The sequence below is a fragment of the Pundamilia nyererei genome, unplaced genomic scaffold (genome assembly GCF_000239375.1).
Source record: "Pundamilia nyererei isolate P.nyererei 1_Seehausen unplaced genomic scaffold, PunNye1.0 scaffold00026, whole genome shotgun sequence".
NCBI lineage: Eukaryota > Metazoa > Chordata > Actinopteri > Cichliformes > Cichlidae > Pundamilia > Pundamilia nyererei.
The window spans coordinates 764,314-787,186 of NW_005187427.1; the positions used below are offsets into that span (position 1 = coordinate 764,314).

Below are 22,873 nucleotides of genomic sequence, written 5' to 3' on the forward strand. Positions count from 1 at the left end.
TGTGTGTGTGTGTGTGTGTGTGTGTGTGTGTGTGTGTGTGTGTGTGTTCCTGCATACAAGTCATTTTCTCCATTGCTCTCCTCATAAGATATTTACATGGCCATCTATAATGGATTGTGATCTGATTGAAGCTGAGTGTTCCCATCTTGGCCTCTCTGTGAACTCACCAGCAAGCACCGGGTTTTATTTATTTTATTTTTTTAAACTGTGTTCATTCTAATTTTGGTCTCCAAAGAATAACAAAGCACGAGTTAAGGACATTTGGTTTTATAATTATTTCAGATGTAAACTTTCAGGGCTACTTTGTTCATCTTGTGGTGAACTTGACACACACTGTGCAGTCAGACCATTTTAAGCCGGTGATAGTTAAAGTGAGAAACACTGATCATCTTGTTAAATTTCAGTGCTCTGGTGAGAAAACCTTGGGTCTTGGCAATCATGTAAGTGCTACTTCAGTACTAACCAATTTGAGGGCGGTTGAGGGATATCAAGCGCAGGACAATCACCCAGCTCCTTAATACTTCAGATCCCAATCCAGCCGAGCGACAAGCCACAACACGTCTGGTTCATGGAAGCTCCTTCCAGCAACCACCGGGACCCAAAGGATCTACTGCTAGTGTCCCACAACCAGTGCTCATGTTCATGTACCAACAAGTTAGATTTGCTTTGGCAGACAGAAGGGGACCTACATAATATTAGGCAACTGGTTTTAATTTTCTTGTCTGCACAATTTGGCACAAGCACAACTGAAAACAACTGCTATATTTTTAATTTTATAGTGCACAATGCATGAACTCAGTTCCACTCTTGAGAGCAGATGTTTAAATCGGCACAAACAATGCCTACAGCATTCTTACTAAGAACAAGTGACAGGGAGCGTTCTTCTTGTTTTAACGGTGTTCTCTGTTTCAAATTTAACATCTAAATCTAAATGCAACTCGGAACCGAATATCCACATCTCCAGGCTAGAGACACATTTGTGGCCTCGTGTAAACACGCTGGCAGCTCCAACAAGCACTAAATCACTAATCCTGTACACACTGGTCTAGATCCACCTCTCTTCCTTTTCAAAATTTCTGTCTCTCTTACTCTTAATTCTGCTGCCCCCACTCGCTGTTTCTTTTTGTCACCGCATTGTGCCTCATAAATCTCACACAGAAACACACGCTGACCGCTCAGTGGTGGTCCCTCAGATGCTTGGACTCCATTCATTTTACCAGCTGCCCTCCAGCCACCCCTCCCCCATGCCGCTTTCTCCTTGTCCGATTTCCTCAGCTCTCGCTATGCTTTCTCTGTGTTTACTTCGCCCTCTCCTCTGTTCCTCCCACCTTCACACCTCGCCTGCTCATGTCTGTCACCCTCTTGCATTATCTTTCCTTCCTCCTGCTCTCAACTTTTGGGTCTATTTAATGATTTGTAATTCACCTCAGCCTCACTCTTCTCCGGTTTCCTTCCACTTTTCATTATCTTTTATCTGCGCTGCAGATTGTTCCAAAAATATGTCTTCTCTCTCTGTCCTCATCATTTTGCTCCACCCAATTTACTTCTTCTCAGTTATATGTATATGCAGAATGCTGTTGTGTTTTTAATACATCAAATAAAGTTTACAGTAAAGTATCTGGAACGAGAGACCATTGTGATACTGCTGAACCAATTGTTCCTTATAAATATATATTAGTGCTGTCAGCGTTAATCTCGTTAAAATGACGTTAACGCCATAACCGCATTAACACGGCGCATCTCAGTTAGCGAGATCTGCCCATGTGTGGGGCTAATGCATTAACGAGCTACGCACGGTGCGATCCGCGCTAACTCGTAATGGAGATTTGCCGCACCATAATAATTTTTTTTCTAGGGCTCATAATCCATGTAGGTACAGCTGTGCCAAAGATGTGTAGTTAAGAAGTAAAATTAATACATAATAATAACTTAAGCAACTTAAGTTTGTGAAAGGTGAATAAAAAATATTTTTTCTTCTTTTAAATTCCAGTCCAGTAATGATGAGAAAATTAAGATTGCATGTAAAATACCATATCAGACAATGTTCTGATCTGATCTGCACCTCCAAAAGTTAATTTGATTAAATTCTGTCAAGTTATGAGATAACCAAGTGAACTCATAATGGAACAAAGTATTAATTCCTAAATTAGGAACAGTAATAACCAAAGCATACATCACATATTTTAATTTAGAAAGAAGTAAAAAGGTCTGCTGAGAATATGAAGCTAACTTGATTCAAGTTGCAGGTAACTGGTCCAAATCAATGAGTCAAGGAGTCACTTTACATCTCTCGGTAATCAACCGTTTTCCCTTTTTTTCCGTTCCATTTCTCAGCGTACTCTTTCTCTGGCCCTTGCTCTCCTCCCACCTCCCGGCTCACCTTCTTTGTTCACTGCTCCTTTTCTTTTTTGTTCTCCTGTCCTGCTGTCTCCCTTCCATTTTGGAGTGATGACAGCCAGCTGTCATTACCACACCAGCTCTTCTGACCACAGAGCAAACCCGACAGCAGCACTGATGACATTGCCCACTGAACGTCTCTCTCTGGGCAGTGCTTGGACCTATTTTAGATGCCAATTTCTTTTTGTTTTCTTTTATTTATTCATTAAATTCCTGTTCTTGCTTTTTTTTCTGTTTATTCATCTCAGTGCCAGACTTGTCCTTTACTTTTTTTTTCTTACATATATTTTTTATTCCCTCTTGATTCAATCCCAAATAGGGGGGGGAATCAGACTGTTTTCTCCATGATGCCTCTTGGGTACCTTGAGGCAAACCATTATTTAAACATTAGACCTGTCAGTTGTATAAGAAGGAATAAGTGTTGATGTATTATTCAATACTTCTAATTCTGGTCTGTTCCGTTTGTGGTTCTGTTTTTACCTGCATGGCTCAGCAGTTATTTCAGGTGTGTACTGAGGTTACTGGTGGTCATGAATGCGAATGCACTCCTCAAAAACATCACCTGTGAATATCACTGTAATCGCGCATTTTAATGTTTAGACTCTAATGGCATAATAGTTCTCAAAATTCTGAGCCTGTAGTCTGAAAAAAAAACAATTACATTATTTTTTTAACAAATGGAAAACATCCAAAAATGTCCAACTGGCTCTAATTACTGTATATTTATATAATATAAAACATTCACATGATACATTTATGCTTTGAAATCCATTTCATTGTTTATATATTCCAATGTTAAAAAATGTTCTAGTCTATCCTTACATGCTGAAGAAGAAGAAAAGAAGAAGAGTCCACACAAGCACAGAAAACATTACACATGGCACAAAGGAAGAAGATCACAGCTCGTGTAGCTGTTGCGATAGCTCAGCCCCGATAAGAAAGGCAGTACATGTCAGCTGATAACAGATTCACAAAAGGCTGTACACAAAAGATGCTATCGTGCTTTTCAAACCACAGGAGGAAATGCTTCCAATTTAGCAAAGCACCTAAAAGACTGGCATCCAGATCTGTTCAAAGAACTGAAGGTGAATGAACAACATACAAGAAATTATACATGTTAGGTTATCCTAAACTCCACATTGCCAATTTGTTTAACCTCCTAGGACCTGGCGTCCACATATGTGGACATCACATTTTGGGTTATTTATTCTAAAATAATCAATTTCGCTCTACAAGGGCCTGATATCCACTTACGAGGACATTATACTGCTACTCTTCTATCGAAATTTTAAACAAATATCCTCATATGTGGCTCTCATTTTTCTTAAAAAAAATCAGGTAAAAAAAAAAAAATCAGGTGATTCTTTGTTTTTACATTCATCGGGTCCCAATATGCCCAAATATCAAAGAGAAATTAAAAATGCATGTCGTGGAAGAGTGCTCGGAGGTTAAGACAGCTGGCAATCTTCATTTAGCTGCTCCTTATAGGGGTCACCACAGCCGATCACCCGCTTCCATCTCCCTATCCCCATTACTGTACGTCCTGCTTCACTACTATGAATCTACCCTGAGGTCTTCCTCTTTGTCTCCTGCCTGGCATTTCCATATTCAGCATCCTTTGTCCAGCATAAACACTGTCTATCCTGCATATGTCCAACTCTTTCAGCCTTGCCTCTCTAACTTTGGTTTCAAACCACTCAACCTGAGCTGTCTCTCTGATGTAGTCATTTCAGATGCTGTCCATCCTGGTCACCCCGATGAAAACGTATTTTCATTTCCGCCACCGCCAGCTTCACTGCCTGTCTTTTTGCTAGTGTCACCATCTCCACGCTATACATCATAGCAGGTCTCGCTACCATCTTGTAAACCCTCCCTTTCACTCTTGCTGCTATACTTCAGTCACACATCACGCCTGACACTCCACCCACTCCAATCTGCCTGCACTCTCTTTTTCACGCACTTTCAGTTGCTTTGGATGTATTTGAGGTATTTCAACTTATCTACCTTCACTATCTCTACTCCTTGCATCTTTGTTTGAGGCAGTAGGTACCTTCACACCCACCTTCAATTTATAAAAGAATACAGATACATTTCTTTGTAGTTCTCTGTGTTCTTCACTTTCCACAATGCTCACATTATTATTGGACTTTTTTTTTTTTTGTTACTTCGCAAATGCTGTTTCATAGTTTTACTTTAAGTGAATGGCTTTTTGACATACTCGGCTTTTTTTCTTCTGTTTTTTAGCTTTTGGTGGTAATTTACCTTTAATCTACTTGCCCAGCAAGAGCTGCTTTTATAAAGTGAGTTTTTTCCATAACAAACACCATGACTCAGTTGGCAGAAGCAAGTGCCCTCGCATGGCCCTTACTGTCGAAAGGCTTTGAGAGCTCTGCTTTTAAAACTTTAGCTTTCCACTCTGACGTTGCAGTGCACTTTTTAAACCATATTTTATGTTTCATAGTGAGACTTTAAAGCCTGTATACCGTTACAGATCCCCCGAGCATTTGGAAAGGCTTTTATCTTTATGTTGATTCCTCGATTTTAGTCTTGTAGGTTTGTCTTTAGCATCTTCCAACTTCTGTATCTCTCCCTCTCTTCTCGTTCTCATTCTTCTCCATTTGTGTATCAACTTCATTGTTGGAACTACAAAAACACATCTCTGTGATTTTTGTTTTATTCACATTTGAAGAAACCTTCTCTGTGAGCTCTTTTATAATCTAACAACATTAAATTATATATATATATATATATATATATATATATGACTAGTTGAATAAATTCTTGCAAAGCAAATGGATCGCTCTCTCTCTGACAGTTAAACATTCATACATACGTATCTTATTAGTGTATACACAATGCAATCACAACACATTCTTGAAGAGTGTTTAAGAGTGTAAAGCTGCAGGTAATTGAATGTTCATTGTGTCAATTCAGTAAACATATTTTCAACGAATTACAATTGCAAGGTAACTGCAAACAAGCAAGCCCTGCTTGTTCATATGCTGTCAGGTATATTGTAACTACAGCCCAATACCATTAACATCAGATTAATGCTGCCTCTGTAAATGTGTGGGAAAGCCTGCCACGCTTCCCAGCCACTAGTTTCCTCTTGTCATTTTTATTATGTTGCCTTTACTCGTCAGTGCACTCTAGCTGCATCTGCACTATGGTAACTTTGATGTAAACTGCAATTTCTTCATTGCATTACAATCTTGTTGTCAGAAGTACAACTGTATCTCCAGCCTCAGTGATAAACACTTCAACTTTTTTGTGCGTTTGAGTGAGAAACACATTTGGAAATAAATGAAAAAGAAACACCGGAGCCAGTTGGTAGTGTTAGCTGAAAATAATTTTTTTATTCTATTTATGTAAATAAAAAGGCTTGAGAAAGTCAATAGAGAACATATTGGATCTGTACCTGCACATATGTTTTACACTGATTCTACATGCGTATATCCTGCACTCCATCTGTAGCCATATTTAAGTGCAGAGCTTGAGATAACGTGAAGAGAAAGCTCCTGTCAAGCAGGACTTTCATTACCTGGGGGATGCTCGGTGATTTGTAATAATATTGTAGCCCTTTTGAGTCTTTCTTGTATGCCAAGCCAAAAGTCCCCTTGATAAGATTAATTTTATTCAAATGCTGGTTATGCATTGCACAGTTTCTGTAGCGTAGTGGTTATCGCATTTGAATCACATGTGAAAGGTCCCTGGTTTGAAACACATGGCTTTTGTCTGGGGAAAAACACATGGTTTTATCTATATCCTTTGTATTCTCTTGTACATATTATATTTTGTATCATTTCTTAAGATGCTTTTTTAAAATATATACACAAATAAACAGCGTAATTTCCCAGCCCAATGTTCATGTGAAAAATATTTTAGTTGGCACTTCTACAGTTGAGTTGCATTTGAAATGCTTCGAGCTTGTTAAGCGTCACATAAGTAAAGCTGCTGCGTACTACTTCAAATTCAAAGAATTTTGCATTATTAGTATTTCACTTATTTATGACTCAAATAACTTGAAATCTAGAAATGCTTTTGAATGCTGATACATTTCTACTGCTGTGCAGTAATGCTTGCAGGAATATCACTGACTTTTATTAAAAAAGTATAATTATTAATGACTTCGCTACAATTTCAACATAAGCAAAGCCACCCAGGGGCCAGACTGGAGCCTTTGGCGAAACAGTTCTGTCCCGTATGCTTAAAAACAATAATAGTTTTAATCTCCAAGCATCATCTATGTACCCACAATGTCACTCATTTTATTCCTCTGTGCTTTGAATTGTTTTCAGAAATATTCTGTTAAAAATAGATCTGTCGCCCTGGCTCTTTTCTTCAGTATAATCAACACAAATATATTACTTTTATATTACTTCCATCCCACATAGACTGTAAATGCACAATAGGGCACAGGATTTGTATTATAAACTACAGGCTCTATATAAATGCTTTGGTAAATACTTTCTTTAAAGAGATATACAGTATGTAACTGTAAACATCAGATATTATTGTTGGTACATTGTTGGTTAGATTTGGAGTTTTTGTTTGATGTGGTCTTAAATGAAAGCCATGTTTAACATCCATCCATCCATCCATCCTTCCTTCCTTCCTTCCTTCCTTCCTCTGTCACTTATTCAGGTCTGGGTCACAGGGATAGTAGTCTAAGCAGCAAGCTGAGACTCAGTCACGCCCCCCCTAGCTACCTCTTTCAAGGGACACTGAGCCATATCCAGTGTGTCCTAGGGCTGCCCTGGGGTCTCCCTGCAGGACATACCTGAAACCCTTCACTAGGTTGAACAAAGTTGGCATCCTAGTACGATGCCCTAACCACCTCACCTGGTTCTTTTTTCCCTTTTACACTTTAAAGAATTTTGCAATAAATTACTTCTTTGCAATGTGGTTTTATGCCTTTTTACCTGTGGAAAGCCAGGGTGAAATACCAAATTTAAAGACGGTAATTACAAACCTCATTAGTACATCTTTAATGCTCAACTGAATTATCTACTGAACTATGCTGCAGTGCTTTATAACACCGAATAAAAAGAATGAATTCTTTATAAGCCCAGCCCGCTGATGTTTCATTGTTCTTCGTTAAGAATCTTGCTCTGGCCAGAAATGTTCTACCTTCAACACAGCGGATTTAATGACAACAGTGTAACTGTATAAAAAGAGCATTAAGCAGGGAAAGCCCAACACACGGTGCACCTTTGTGCCTCAACTTTGCAGCCTCTTGCCCCGCAGGGGTTATTAGTCATCTTGGCTATAGTAGCAAAGCCGTCGTGGGTGCTGGGTCTCTGTGCTCCCGGAGCCCTGCAGTAAGGGAGGTGCAGGTGTGGTGTCAGCAGAAAATACAGTATTTATTGTAGAGAGATGTATAAATAGAGAGATAAATGCTGAGAGGTGAGAGTGAGATGAGGCTGAAGGTGGATCAAAGGGATTAAGATGCTGATGATGATAAAAGGATGGAGTGTACATGGGAAAGCTATACAGCTATAACTAACTGTATTTTTAATAATGGACATATATTTAAATACAATGTGAGGGCACAGCAAATTTCACACATACGTGTACATGTGCTGGCACACAAACTCTGCCTTTTTTTTACTAGAAGACTGAGATTATTCTCCCCACACTTACATGCCTGCTCAGACCTACTGCAGAAAAAAAAACCTGCATTTGAGAGCTTATTTCATCCTTGGCCATGTTGGCATTAATGTGGAAATATAAGTGTGGCAGCTGAAGAGGACTGATGCGCAAGACCTATATTGCTGTAGTTGTAGGTGCAGCAGTGGGAGTGCTGCTGTAAATAATATAGCAGACTGTGTGAATCTGCTTCACTGAGTCTCAGATCAATCAATGAGAACTCTTTGGACCTTTTGGTGTACTTTTTTTTTTTAACAACAGACACATGCAGACATGTAAAACACTCACATATCCTTATATCAGCCCTCGGGATGTTGGAACAGATGGTGTGCAGGTAGTAGTTGTTGTCAGTTGTTTTCATGAACAAAGCGTGACACTCGGCTAGTTTGTATTCAATGTAGATTGCTGCTGTGTGAATTTTTAAAACTATATGAATATGGATGCAAAACCAGATTTTTACATACAACCTAACACATAATTTAATGAGGTTCTGAATTCAGTTAAGGCATTTCATTACAACAGGGCAATATTTGTCAGTAGAATTGGAAAAAGATATAGTCGCTCTCATTGTAAGTGTAATTAGCGTTTATAACCCAGTATGTAGAATTGTAGTGATGCTGAATATATGAATTAAAATAAATTGATATCCCAAACAATCATTCTAATTGGTATTTTCTAGATATCTTTAGAATTAATTATTAAGGGATGGCCACTGGGTGCATCAGAAACTTATCCCTTCACAAAAAAGCCTTTCCTCACTCATAAAAGTTTTTTTTATATCCCATGGGAAGGCAGCCCACAGGGTGGGAAAGAGATACCTGCCATACCATAACGAATGTGACAATGAGATTGACGGCTACCTAGCGTGAATTCCTGCTCACTCTGGTCTCACAGTAGTTTTCCTGTGCTGTAAGACATTCTCTCACATGGCTCACTAGCTATTTATGTCCTTATGCATTTGTCAGTTACTTTGTGTTTATTTTTCTGCATTCATTTTCATGCACTGTGGGTAGTCACTATCCATTTCTCCCAGACAAAACATGTGCCGGCCTTAGTTGAAAACTGGCTATTTTATCATATATGCGCTGTTTGATGAATTTGTTTAAGAGTATGTGTGGAAACTGTGGCTTCAGCCTCCACTGTGATGCTGAAAATGGCTCAATGAATACAAAAAAAACCCCATGAATTATCCAGGAGTAAAAGAAAAAAAAGTTTCAGACAGAAGAGCAGAAAAGCTAATCAAGTTTTAACATCAGCTGCATAAGAATGCAAGCAAATTGTCACTCAAATGGGTAATTTTTTCACCTGCCCCCCAAACTACCCACAATTATCTAAAAAAGAAGAATATTTCTCAACTACCTGATATGTTGAGGATCATGTACGACCAAATGTACAAGCAGCAGCAGGCACCTGGCTCTTGAAGGTCTCTCTTTCAAGAGATCTGAGGTCCTTAATGGAGCAGGTGCACGTACAAGGGAATTACAAGATCAATAAAGACCTATCAGCTGAACTAGCCACACAAGTCTTGTGACATTTCTTCCCAGGATCATATTGAATATACTTGTCTGTGGAGGGCAAGTCAGCCTGCTCCCTGTGCTGTTATTGTCTGTCATAAAAACATATCACTCAATTATAATATCACTTTGCTTTATTTCCCTGAAACATACCTATGCAGTCTACTAATATGAGAGACAGACAATTATTGGAGCTTATTTCCATCACTGAAAAAAAATGTTGTCGCGGCGCGGTACCAAACGACTCACGGACCGGTACCGGTCCGAGGCCCGGGGTTGGGGACCGCTGCTCTATTGTAAAGTAAAGACCCTAAAATAATATAGAGAGTGGGAAGGAAAAACTCCCTTTTAACAGGAAGAAAATCTCCAAATTCCGAGAAAATAACTTGAAATTTAAAGTTAGCACTGCCAATCATTAAACTCTGTGAAGGTATGTAATTTCTGGTAGCATCAGCATCAGCTGCTGGTTTTAGAAATGATGAAATCCTTGTGTCACTAGCTGAAAATAACTCAAAATTGGGACATAATAACTTTTTTCTCCCAGTGGTATAAACAAGCTCAAATACAAGAAATGTAGTCCTGTACTGCTGAAGTAATAGCCCACTAGCAGTTTCTCATCTATGTTGTCACTGTAGAAATGTCTTCTATATGCTTAGCCACCTTATACATGTAGTATATTTCAATTTTCCAAAAAGAAATGTCATTCGGCAGAGGAGGATGTCCACACTCTCCACAAGATAGCAACTTGTCAATCACACGGTAGCCACGTCCTAAAGTATACCATGCATTATTCAGTGTTACTCTAATTAGGACCATCATTTTTTTTAACTGTAATAACTGGCTAATTAGAAAAGTGATTAATTAGGTATTAAATTAAGTGAGAGTCAGTCCCATTTTCTGCAGTCAATGGAACTGCCCCCTGCTGGAAAACAAAACAAAACACAGGTTTAAGACATATCTAGGCTCGTTTCAGTTTTCTACCCCTCCGGTTATGGTCATCTTTTATATACTGTCTATGACTAAAGAAGCTACTTACATGTCTCCCAGCATATCATAAGCGACCTCAGAAGAATTGACCAGAACATCTTTTTGCGTAATTAGTTTTAAATCTTGCAGCAATCTCTAAAAATAAACTAAAAATAGGGGACGAACAAGAGAAACACTGAGTCAGGGTGTGATAAGTAAGCACCCTTAATCACGGCGTCCTTTAGTTTCATCATCAGCCATGCCTCTTCAGAAATCACAGGAAGTTTCTCCTCCATTAGTGTTTTGGGATGCCACAGATGTATTCAGGGTTCATTTTTTAATCTTGGATGACCTTGTCTAAGGAGCTTGGAAAGAAAAGCGTCTGGACTTCTTTGAGTTGCTTGAAGACGTTTCACCTCTCATCCAAGAAGCTTCTTCAGTTCTAAGGTCAAAAGGCGGAGAGTCTTTTGAGAGTTTTAGACTACGATGACGTGGATGACTGAGAACCTTCACAGACATCTTGGATGACCTTGTAAAAAAATATGCTATCAAAGTTTCCTGATACAAGTTTATGAACACGGAAAAGCCTATAACTCTTAGCCTCTACTTTTATGTAACTGCAGTTTAAAGCAGGCTGCTGTGCGCTGCATCATGGATAGCAGATTTGATTTATGCTGAGGGTTGTTAACTCCTCTTAAAAGTTTGTTGGAAAAGGTCTTTATGCTTACGTTTGTTGGAACCGGTCTTTAAAGAAGCCTTTTAATGAACGTCCACTTCTAGCTTCATAGATTTAGATTTATAGTTTTAGCACTCAAATAGCAACCACATGATATTGTTTAACTGGCACATTAGTCATAATTGTAGCCTCTAGTTTTCTTTGTGTTCATATGGTGATGCTGTCTTTGCGTTTGGGAGGTGGCTACATGCATTTAAGCCTCATTTTGTTGCTGTGTAACATTTAAGTTCAAGTGCCATACCTCTCTTTCAAATGTGGAGATCGCCAAAGTAATGACTAACCTGCCATTTAGAAAGAGGTCATGGAGGTAATGGAAGATTTGTAGCATTTAATAGAGAACAATGGCTTTGACAGTGAGTGTAAATTAACTGTAATTATTATCAAAAGTTACTTCTCTTAGAGGTTTTTACTGCAGTTGTTTCATTGTCAGTCTCAGACACGAGGGTTTTTCAGTCAGTGTCAGTCTTTGGTCCTTTCTGAATTATCTCAACAGCTATTAGAAGGATTACCATGAAAATGATCCATGTTTGCCTAACGTGAAATGGAATTACAACATTAATAACAACATAGATTTAAACGATTCCCATCACTAGGGCAAATTTGTCCTTTGTCTATTCTTCTTCTCTGTGAGAAAGATAGAGAAGCAAAAGCTGATATTCAGCCTAGACAGGAAGGCTTGATCCTTTAATTAGCTTGTCGCATGTGAATTGAAACTGGGTTATTTGAACTTTTAGTTATATGAAACGAGACAATGTGAAATAAAATGTCAAAAGATTAATCAATACTGAAGTCAGTCGCTTGTTGCAACCATGTAATGTCATTCTTGTAGTAAAACAAACCAAAAAAAAAGCTTTTATCTAAAAATATGTCTCAAGATTTAGACATTTGCAGTTAGATAAAAAATATCTGCCATATTGTTTACAAACTACAACAATAATTATTGGTAATAATCTGTCTTTGAATTTACATAGTTGTTACTGTTTAATGTCAGCATTTGTTAGAGTCTTATCGAGATTTAGTCCTGATTGTCTGAAGAGATGATTAACATGTTATATCATTACCTGAGAGCAAGTCTGCCAATTTCTGTGCTATTAAAGGCTGTTTCCTCAAAACATGTTTGGGAAAATGGGGCTTAGTCTAATTTTGGATGCTCTCTTGCTGCTGAGTTTTGGGGGCAATATTTAAATCCAGCCTGAATATTGAGGCATCAAAGTGCTGTTGCTGACATTTGGTGTCATGAACAGTTTTGTTCCTGGATGACTTTATGCTTATTATAAATAAATAAGACATAATAATACAATATGGATTACTTAAAGTAGACAGTGGTCATTTAGATTAATTATTCTTTTTAGACATTTGTCCTTGTTATTCTGTTTATTTATTTGATTTTCAGTGTATTTATTTATATATATTTTTTCTTGACCTCATTGTTTGGTGATGTCTCCTTTTGATATGAAACAGTTTTTGTTCTGATAAAAACACCACGAGGTTTAAATGAAACTGTCGATCAACCTCATCTACACTGTGTTGCTGCCACAGGCTAAAGACGGACGAGTCACTAACATATCTAAGGGGACAAATTCCCCTGGCTGACCGACCAGATCTCAACCAGGCTTGTGTGGCTGTGCAGAGTGGAGGCGAAATTTATTTTCAGTTAATGCACAAGAACCTGTTCAAAAACTACACTTTTCAGACACAGTTCTGGGAGATGCTTCACCTGAGATTCTCAGTCTGTGTCTGTGGTTGGTTTTTCACGTGCTGTGTCTAATATTTAAAATTATCAATACTGAAGGTGGGACAGTAAAGACAACACCCAATCGCAGGAAACACTTCATATCTTAAAAATAGGTTGTTTTTAACCTTTTGACAGTCTATTTTTTTTTTTATTTCATTTCTGTTTTACCATAAGATTTGTGATCTTGTAGAATTTTATGGAGTCTGATGTGGAAGCTGGATGAATCAGTCCTCTTGTCAATTGTAGTATTACCCCTAGGCCAAAGGACAAATTTAGAGCTTAATGGGGGAGGAAGGCAACAAAAGATGCGCCTTGAATATCCATGTAATCTAAACAAAATTTCCCTCTGCTTGTTTGCATTCGACTTTCTGTACTAAAACAAGAGACATCATTTTTGGTACAGTGCAGTTAAACTGACAGGTTTGTGCTTATCTGTGAGTATCTCACCTAACACCGAGGGCCGCTGCTGTCCATTGATATTCCAGCTTGGTGTGCATGTCAGAATAGCTTTGTCCAACTGTGCAGAACAGGGGAGACAGTGTTTGACGGCGCGTCTCAATATTTAATTATCTACAGCTGCTTCAGAGCAAACAGATTGATCTGTAGGATCAGCAGATGTGACTGTACATTTCCTGGACGGCACAACTCAAATAAACAAGTGCTCCATCCACATGCCCTTTACATGCACATGTATGCTACACTCATGTAACACTTGAATTAAAAAGACGGCGGCACTTTAGTGGCTCGATCACAAAACGGAAGCTGTCTGCTGGCAGGGAAAAAAGAGAAAACTCTTTGTGTCTGTATGGGTTTCTGACTGCAGCATATTTCCATGCATCAAGGTGGTTTATGACATTGTAGTGCTGCAGGCAGTGAGTCCCACATCAGCAGGGCAAATATTCTTCTAGTCTAATTACTAAGAAGCTCTTACAGTGTCCCTCTGTCTCTCCAAGGAGAAAGTATCAAAAAACAACAAACTAGCCTCTGTGGAGCTGGATTAAATACAAAATAAAGTTTATTGTGATTGCCTTTAAATGTTAAAGGAATTTAAAGAGCTTGAGAGTCTAGCCTCAGGTATAAATAAATTGAGGCATATTTTAGTTGCTAAATAGAGCGAGGGCTTAGACAGAAGTACTTTGCTTCCAGAGTGAAGTGACATATTCTGACTTTCTGTGTGTGTGTGTGTGTGTGTGTGTGTGTGTGTGTGTGTGTGCGCTGCGTTCTTTATGCTAGTGCGCTCTGCACACACATTATATGCCTCACTGTGGATTCAAATTACCAATAGCTTTTTCAAAATGATTCAGTAAGGGCTGAGACTGACAAGATTGTAGCTTTTCCCGACAAATGAAAAGGCAGTCAGTCATGCTGTGCTTCCAGTTATGCTCTCATCCACTTAGGCTTGCATAAAAGGGGAATAAAGGAGGAAACTTATGTTGGATTATCATAAAATGTCAGGGAGATAAGCCAAAATAGTCTTACCACCGCATCCCAGTCGCTTATGTTCCTATGTAATTATCAGCAGTGCTTCTCGTAAAACACGCACAGGAAATCTGTAATTATAGTGGACAATGTCTGGTTTCAGTTTCTCTGAGGCCCAGTTTAGAAAGATATTGACAAAGAGAAAGTGAGGAAACAAAGACAGAGACACATACACATGCAGTGAAATAGAGGGGGGGAGGGAAAGGAGGATGAAGAATAATCAACAAAAAACTGCAGTGACAAGATAGAAAGGCTTGAAGCAGTATGGTCAGCATGGTATTGTCTTGGCACCATAAAAAAGCTTCGTCTTGTAAGAGCCATTTATATGTACTGTGCCAGCGGCTTAAACAGGAAGGATTATCAAATGACATTTTTAGCCTCTTAAGCAAGCCACAATTGCAACCAGCGTGGTCCAAAAGAGAGTGAGACAAAAGAACTTATGGTGAGGATGAATGCGAGTGCTACGAATTAGCTAAATGTCAGACAGCTTGCGTATTGTAAATGTAACTTTTGGGCACTATTGTTTCTGTTGTTTGAGCGGCAGCTGTTCGTGTACTCTGTTCTCTGAACAAAATGGGAAAAGAAGAAAGAGGACGGAAGGGGAGAGAGCTAGGGGAAGATGAAGAAGGAAGAACCAGCGCCAGTGGATAACAGCCACTGGATGTTTGTTGCTAAGCATTTAATCTCTCATGCTTGGAGAATACAAACGATCTTGTAATCGTCCCCGACCTTGACATGAACAGCAAGGTCGCAGGGGAGCTGGGATATTTTGCATTTCCCACAGATGCTTTGCCGAGACACGCAGAACAATTAGTAAACTGGATATTGAGTCTCTCTTCACTCTCTCCATCCCCCTCACACTCCCATCGGGGTAGTTACCTGGCACGCCCCCAAGCCGCGACTTAGTTTGATTCCCAATACTTAATTATGATAAAGAAGTAGTCAAAGTAATGTCAGGTCAGGCTGCACCTACCTGTGGGCTGTGCTTAACTGCCAATATCGAATATGCTTATTACTGATTACTCCACCAGTTATTTTCTATTAATTGATTCCAGGTTTAGACAAGAATATGTCAAATGGACAGAAAAAGGTGGTCACACATTTCAAAATCCTAAACTGCTACTATCACAGTAGTTACTGTGATTTATTTGTTCTGTTAATCATTATTTTTGTTCACATAAGGTTTAGTAATTTCAGCAGCATTTGTGTGTGTTCGTATTTGACCATGTTCCAGTGTTTGCAAGCACAGAAGCTGGATATTAGACAGTGACTATAGAGTGTATGTTTGTTTACATACTAACACCTAAAAGTGAGTAGGAGGGTGCCGGTGTGTTAATGTATGTGTTTGTGTGTGTGTGTGTGAGCTTGTGTTCCTCTGTGCATTGGCCCCCAAATCTCCTTAATGCAATTAAGGGACTTTTGTCCTCCGACAACAGCGTATTACCTCTATTATTGAATATGCTGAGAGTTGAGATATGATTATACTGGAGGCAAATTCAATTTCTCTTTTCAGCAGTTTGAATATAAGAGCGTGGACTGGGTTCTTTTAAGTTAAGCCAGTATGGTTTTTAGCCTTATTCAAGAGAGGGATAATAAAGTTGACCCCTTCTCAGCATCCCTGACTCAACCTCAAAACTGCATGAACACATGTCGTTTATTGTTTGCCCTGGTTTCCATGGCAAATAAGAGAGCTTGTTGACTTCAAAGGTAAACAAGAGGCACAAAATGCTTGCAATTTTAATAGGAGAAACAGCAGGATCAATTAGGGCTTTTAAAGCTTTGCTTTAACGCCAAAACTTCATTTTTGTGAGCGCTTAGAACAGTGTTTTAACTGATAAAAACGCCCGCCGTAGGCCTGTAATGGCTGCGGGACCCCTAATCTCCTACCACTTCTTGACATTTTTATATTTTAACAGAAACCAAAAGGATGGTTCAGAAGTTCTTATCTTATGTTGATCTCCATAAACTGTGCTTTTGGATATGCAAAATCTGTTAGTACCAGTAGACAAAATGGAATTTCAGATTCATCTGCATTCACAGGCACTGACTAGCTGTCAGAACAAGTTTTGGCTTGAATGTCTCCTGCCTACACTGGAAGTCCTATAATGTTCTTAGAGGCTAATTCTGCCATGTAGTTTCCCTCTGTGGTTTTCCAAATTGTTCTAATGGTGAATGAAGCGGTCTCCATATAAAATAATAACTCAACTCATATGGTAGGGATATTTGGATCTGTCCTAAAGTGATTCACCTAATTTCTGGTTGATAGAACACTTTTAGTTTCAGTGGGAAACGTCTGGTCAGATGTAGTAAAAAATTTCATGCGGAGTCCCACAAGGATTGGTTTTAAGCCCCTTGTTATTTTCATTATATATCCTTCCTTTAGGCCGTATCATTAGCGGTTTCATAATTATTTCCTAACATCTGTATGCAGATGTAAATCTCCTTTAAACCTTGGGAATTCGACAAATTATCCACTCTAATGGACTGTCTTAAGGAAATTGAACAATTTTTTGCAGCTGAACGCAGACAAGGCTGAGTGTTTAATTCTTGCTCCAGAGAGTATCAAGCCCCAAATTTGTCAATTGGTCCTTTCTCAGCCTCGACAAAAGCTACTGCTCAGAATCTTGGAATAATTTTTGATCAATCTCTGTCTTTTGATGCTCATATCAAGTCTCTGACCCGCTCCTGCTTTTTTAATTTAAGAAATATTGCTAAACTTAGGACTATTGTCACCAAAGGTGAAATGGAGATGCTTGTCCATGCCTTCATCTCCTCCTAGTTATTGTAACACACTCTTTTCCTGTCTGTCTAAGGCTTCCTTAAATTGCTTTCAAGCGGTCCAAGTAATAAATTCTCCCATATCACTCCCATGTTAAAATCCTTGCAGTGGCTTCCGGTTGGGTACAGATATCAGTTTAAAATCCTCACTTTTACGTTTATGTCTTTACGAGGAGAGGCCCCCACCTATATCACTGAGCTTCTTCAGCCCTACTCTCCAAACCGAATCCTTAGATCCACTGATAGTGGTCTTCTGACTATTCCACGGACCCATTTGAAAATGAAAGGGGATCACGCTTTTCAAACCCTAGCTCCAATACGGTGGAACAGTTTACTTCCCCCGCTACACACCATTGACTCTGTGGCTTCTTTTAAAACATGGCTTAAAACACATCTGTTTAGAAAGGCATTTGGGTAATGTTCATGTGTAATATGTTGTTTTGTTTGTTTTATATTCCCATGTGAAGCACTTTTTAATAGCTTCTTGTTTTAAAAAGTGGTTTATAAATAAATTTTATTTATTTACTTAATTACTCAAAAAATCAAGTCTCATCTATATCAAATGTTTTACTCATTTTTGTTGTAAAATGCTTTTATTTTCAAATAAAACTACAGAATGAATTTTTATCATCTTGCAGATAAACCCTAAAGTTAAGCCTCTGCCAATGAATTCAACACTGTGGGTGCTTGCGTAGGAGAGTTTCATGTTTGCCTATAATTAATTGGGCGCTCTCACGACCGCATGAAAAAACATGTAAACTCTAGGAGGGATCTGGCGTTTTTATGTTTAATATATTCCCCCGGCATTTGCCAGATGAGGTTGTGAGGCAGCAAATTCCTTGCTTGTACCTTTTAGAGAATCTCGTTTTCACTGTAATAACCCCACGGAGCATGGGCCAGAGGTCAGGCTCACAGAGTCAGGAAACATCAATCCAAGGTGGAGCATCTGGCTGAATCAGCAGCTTTTTGACTTCCTTTAAGTGCAGATAGATTAAATCAGTGAGAAGAAGAAGAAGCAAGGTGCCCTAGGCAGTGAGTGGTTACAGTGGTGATGGCTGTGTGCATTTGTCCCTGCATATGTGTGTAGGTCAGGAGATGACACAAGGAGTTGTTATAATGAAGAGGGTGAGTAGTGAGCGCATTTGTGTTAATAGGCAACAAAATAGCTAAGGCAGAATGTGGAAACTCTACTTACATTTTCAGTGCCCTTATATGCTCAAACACACCTTGGTATGTTTGTATGCACATGTGCTCGTGTATGTGCAAATGATTACTGAGAGGTGTTAATAAGGGCAGCCTGCAGTTTGAGCTGTAGAGAGTTAGACTGGGTTTAAAAAAAGGTTTATCCTCGTTAGCACCGTGTGATAATTGCCATCACGTTTGGAGGTGTTTGTCATTGGTTTACGGTTTTTCTAATTTTGGTGCCTACTGTATGATCCATGCAAATGTGTTTTCCTTAATACATATTTGATTAGTTTTATTCTGCACCACATATGTAATAATTTTTTTAAAATGAGAATTAATGTCATTTTTTTTTTATTTTGTTTTGATTCATTTATTTGAAAACATATTTGATTATCTAAGTTCCTCAGAATCTCACACTACATGAGAACTGTCCTTGAATTTTGGCCATGTTATTTTTAAGCAGCAAAAATCTATGAGAAAGCAATACTCATGTCTTTGTCTGTCTGTGCTGGAGAGACAAATCTATTTCATTTTTGCTTTTTGTAAATTCAGCTGATCTCTATCTCTGCCCTTGTAACTCTTTCCGATTTATATACGCAAGTAAAAATTGCCTAAGTTTCCCCCTCTCATACGATTTTATGAAGGCATACACTCTGGCTTTCTTTCTTAATATAAAAGCCCTTTTCTCTCTTGCTCTTCCAGCCCTATCTGATCCGGATGGAGACCCCTGTCGGAGGACCTACTGTGGACGGGGTCGACAATGTGTGCTAATGGCAGAAACTGGCCGCGCAGAGTGCGTTTGCCAGGAAAAATGCCGGCCCTCCTTTGTGCCGGTGTGCGGCTCAGACGGCAGATTCTATGAGAACCACTGTGAGGTTTACCGCACTGCCTGCCTGGAAAGAAGACGGATCTACGTGGTACACAGCAAGGACTGTTTCTTTAAAGGTACAGATTTAGTGCTACACTGCTACACTGACACTGCAGAGGGCTGCCACACACTGTTAAAAAAATGACTGAAGTTATATATTTGAAGTTATATTTATAAAAAAAAAAGTTTATTTAACTTGGATATTCTATTATAATTAATCAAAATAAATTACAAAGGCATTTAGGATGAAGAAGATATAGAGGACATATGTGTGCCCATGCTGTGATACTGCAGCTGTTTGTCAAAATTATTTTCCCCCCAAAGTTTGATAACAAACAAACTAACAGCTTGCTGCATGTATTTGTTTTTCAGGGATATTTCAATTTTACGTCAGTCTTTTTCACATATTTCACCATCTGTTGTTGCTTAAAAAGTCTTAAAGTATTAGGTTTTGTGTGTACCTTTGGAACAGTGGGTTCTTTGTTTTTTGCAATAATTTGCCTTATCCAAAGTAACAAATAAGAAGGTCACAAAAAGTGTATTTGATATAAAAATTAATGTGGGTGTTTAATGAGTCAAAATGTTATGTGATACTCTGTAACACCTTGTGTTAAATACACTTTGATTAAGTAGTTACAAAAACATTTCTATATAAAGTCATTCATAGTTTTCATATTAATTGAAGATGTGTGATGTGTGTGAGTTTGGAAACATAACAGTCCCATGTTATAGAATGTGTGAACAAGTTAATGAGCCTCCCATGTCGCAGCGCTGTGCCTTCCAGGTTTCAGCTCAAAGAACCGCACATCTTTGTTTCCAACTCGCCTCAGCACAAAGCTAGTTTTTTAGCTTTGTTAACTCTCTGAAGCTTTCAATCCAGCTGTGCTGCTACTTCCTACAACTCTCTCAGCCTGCGCTCACTCAGTTAAAGGAAGTGCAGCTGATCAGGCATCTCTCTCTTCACACTGAGTGATCATTTCTCATGTCAATATAGCCGAAACGCCCACCTGCTGTTTTTAACTTATGTCAGGATTTTAGCAGTGCATAGATAAAAGAAAAAAAATAGTTTAAATTAACAGGTTACTATGTATTATTGCATATGAAAATATTGTGAAAAACCTTTTTTTATTTCAAGTTCATTGCACATTAAGTGAAATATGTTGTCTTTTTTTTTTATTTTATTTTAGTTTTAAAGATCATTATTAGAACACATCAAAAACAAAAATCTGGTATCTCAAATTATTAGAATATTTTATTTTCAGTTTCAGTAAATGAGTTAAATGTAATCTATAGGGTTAAATACCATGGTATTGTCGACTTGTTCAGTACACGCAACAACAATGACAACTGATTTGGGTCCAGATGACGATACCCTCCACAAGCCACAGAAGGTCACTGCTGAAAAGGCTGGCTCTTTGCAGAGCGCTGGATCGAAGCATATTAAATGAAAGTTGAGAGCAAGGATAAATTGTGATAGGAAAAGGTGCCCAAGCAGCAGAGATGGCTTTCCAAGAAGATTCAAATTAAGAACTTGTGGCGCTTCACAAGGAATGGACCGAGGTGCACTAACATCATCAGGAAAGTGGCCTCAACTGTCCCTAATATTACGACACTGATCCATAGAGAAGGAGGAAAAGGGAGGAAAAGAACTTTTGATCAATGGTCCAAAGTCCTCTTATCGCATGAAAGTAAATTCTGTCTTTCTAGGTCCTAGAGTCAGCAGAGGCACAGAATCGAAGTCCAGGCTGAATTTCCCACAGTCTGTGGTGATTTGGTTTGCCATGTCATCAGCTAGTGTTGGTCCGCTGTGTTTTATCAAGTCCAAAGTCAACGCGGAAATCTACCAGGATATTTTAGACTACTTCATGCTTCCATCTGCTGCAGATTTCCCTTTTCCAGGATGACTTAAGGCCTGCTCACAGTGCTGAAACTGCTACCAAGTTACCTGACCAGAGCCTCTTTTGATTAATTTTAGGAAATACCCTAATGATGAGAGAGACTAGATTTCTGATTTTCATTAGCTGCCATAAACATCAAAATTAAATAGTACACCTTACGCAATGAATAGAGAATATAAGTTGTTGGGTTTTTTTATTTTATTTTAATTAACTCTGTCCAGGCACACCCACTTCCCCATATTCAGTGGTTATTTTGCTCAAAGTCCTTTCTGTGGTCTCTGGTTGCCACAACCAACTTTGGTCTACGTTATCATCATCAACAAAGTCTCACAATAATACAGACTCAGAGACTTGGACTGGAATATACATTTATAACTGAAAGCCTCTGTTTTCGATATATATATAGAGAGAGAGATATACATGTATGAATAATACATTTTCCTGCTGACCCCATCCTCACCAGTGCATTGCTTAGCTTTCACGGCAATTCATTAAATGACGGTCGGCACTTCAGCTGCCATTTATTGAAGGTAATACGCCGATAAGGAATAAGTACTTTGGACGACCCCACTTTAAAAGCTGAATTAACCCTTAAAGACGCTTGTGTTCATTATTGCTGCCAACAACTGAACATTTGTCGTACTTTGCTTTCTTGTCCCTTCACACTTAAATTGGAAGAAGCAAGCAATTATGATGATTTTAGCTCCACTGCTGTTGGCTTTTAAAGTCTGTTGAGATTAAGTGAAATCATGTGAAATTATTACATGGGCATATTATTTTTTTCTTTTCACCTGGCTTTTTTGTGTAATTTCCATTGTTTTCCACTGCTTACACAACAACAAAAACACTGTTTCACAGCCTCTGTATCTTTGATGTCTCACTACATCACTGTGTATGGCACATGTTTGATCCCTTTTGCAAGTGAAAATTGCCCTCAAATGATATTCTAATACCCGTGAGGGGTACATATGAACAGTCTGAAGGCTACGCTTAGGTTTTAACTTTGGTTTGATGTTGAAACATTTAAACAAAAATCGTCGCATTGACAAGCAAAGCAACTGTTTTGTAGCATGTTGCCAGCTGTCAAGTTCCAGTCACAAACATCAATCACTGTGAAAATTGTGCCGGTTTCTGTCAGCCACCGATTCAGTTGAGATGAAAGGACAAAATCATCTGTAGTTTGGCGCTGAAGGCTGTGGCTCGGGGTCGAGTTTTTCTGGGAAACAATAGCGATGCACTTACACTGGGACAAGGACAGTAGGCATTTTCATCAGGTGCTTATTCATCTCTTCTGTCTGGTCGACTTGGTTAATCATGCTCCTTTCACTACAAGTCAGCTTACTTATTAGGCAGTTGGCCCTAATCACAAAGACTGGCCTCTAAATCATTTATAATTGCACCCTAAAAACTAATTTGATGATCAATCTAATTGTGGAACTTTAACTGAGTTTTGAGTCAGAAGGAAACCAGTGTTGAGCAGTGCAAACATATCATTAACAGGCTTATTTTGCAGTAAATCCTTTCATAATTCTAAATTTTATATGCATTCAATTAGATTATGAAAATGGCCATCCAAAAATTTTTCCATAGACGTTTATGCATTATGTGCACATGCACTGACTCAGTCTGTTCCTTCTTTCTCCTCACCATGCACTCACAAATCACCAC

The 22,873-nt window shown here is 38.7% G+C and overlaps 1 protein-coding gene across 1 annotated transcript in view; it reads left to right on the forward strand.

Moving 5' to 3' along the window:
- fstl4 (follistatin-like 4) overlaps nt 1–22,873 on the forward strand; it is a 200,932-nt gene that overhangs the window by 62,427 nt on the left and 115,632 nt on the right. The window contains exon 4 of the mRNA XM_005727726.1: nt 19,142–19,384. Coding sequence (XP_005727783.1) covers nt 19,142–19,384 — 243 coding nt within the window. The remainder of the gene's footprint in view (nt 1–19,141; nt 19,385–22,873) is intronic.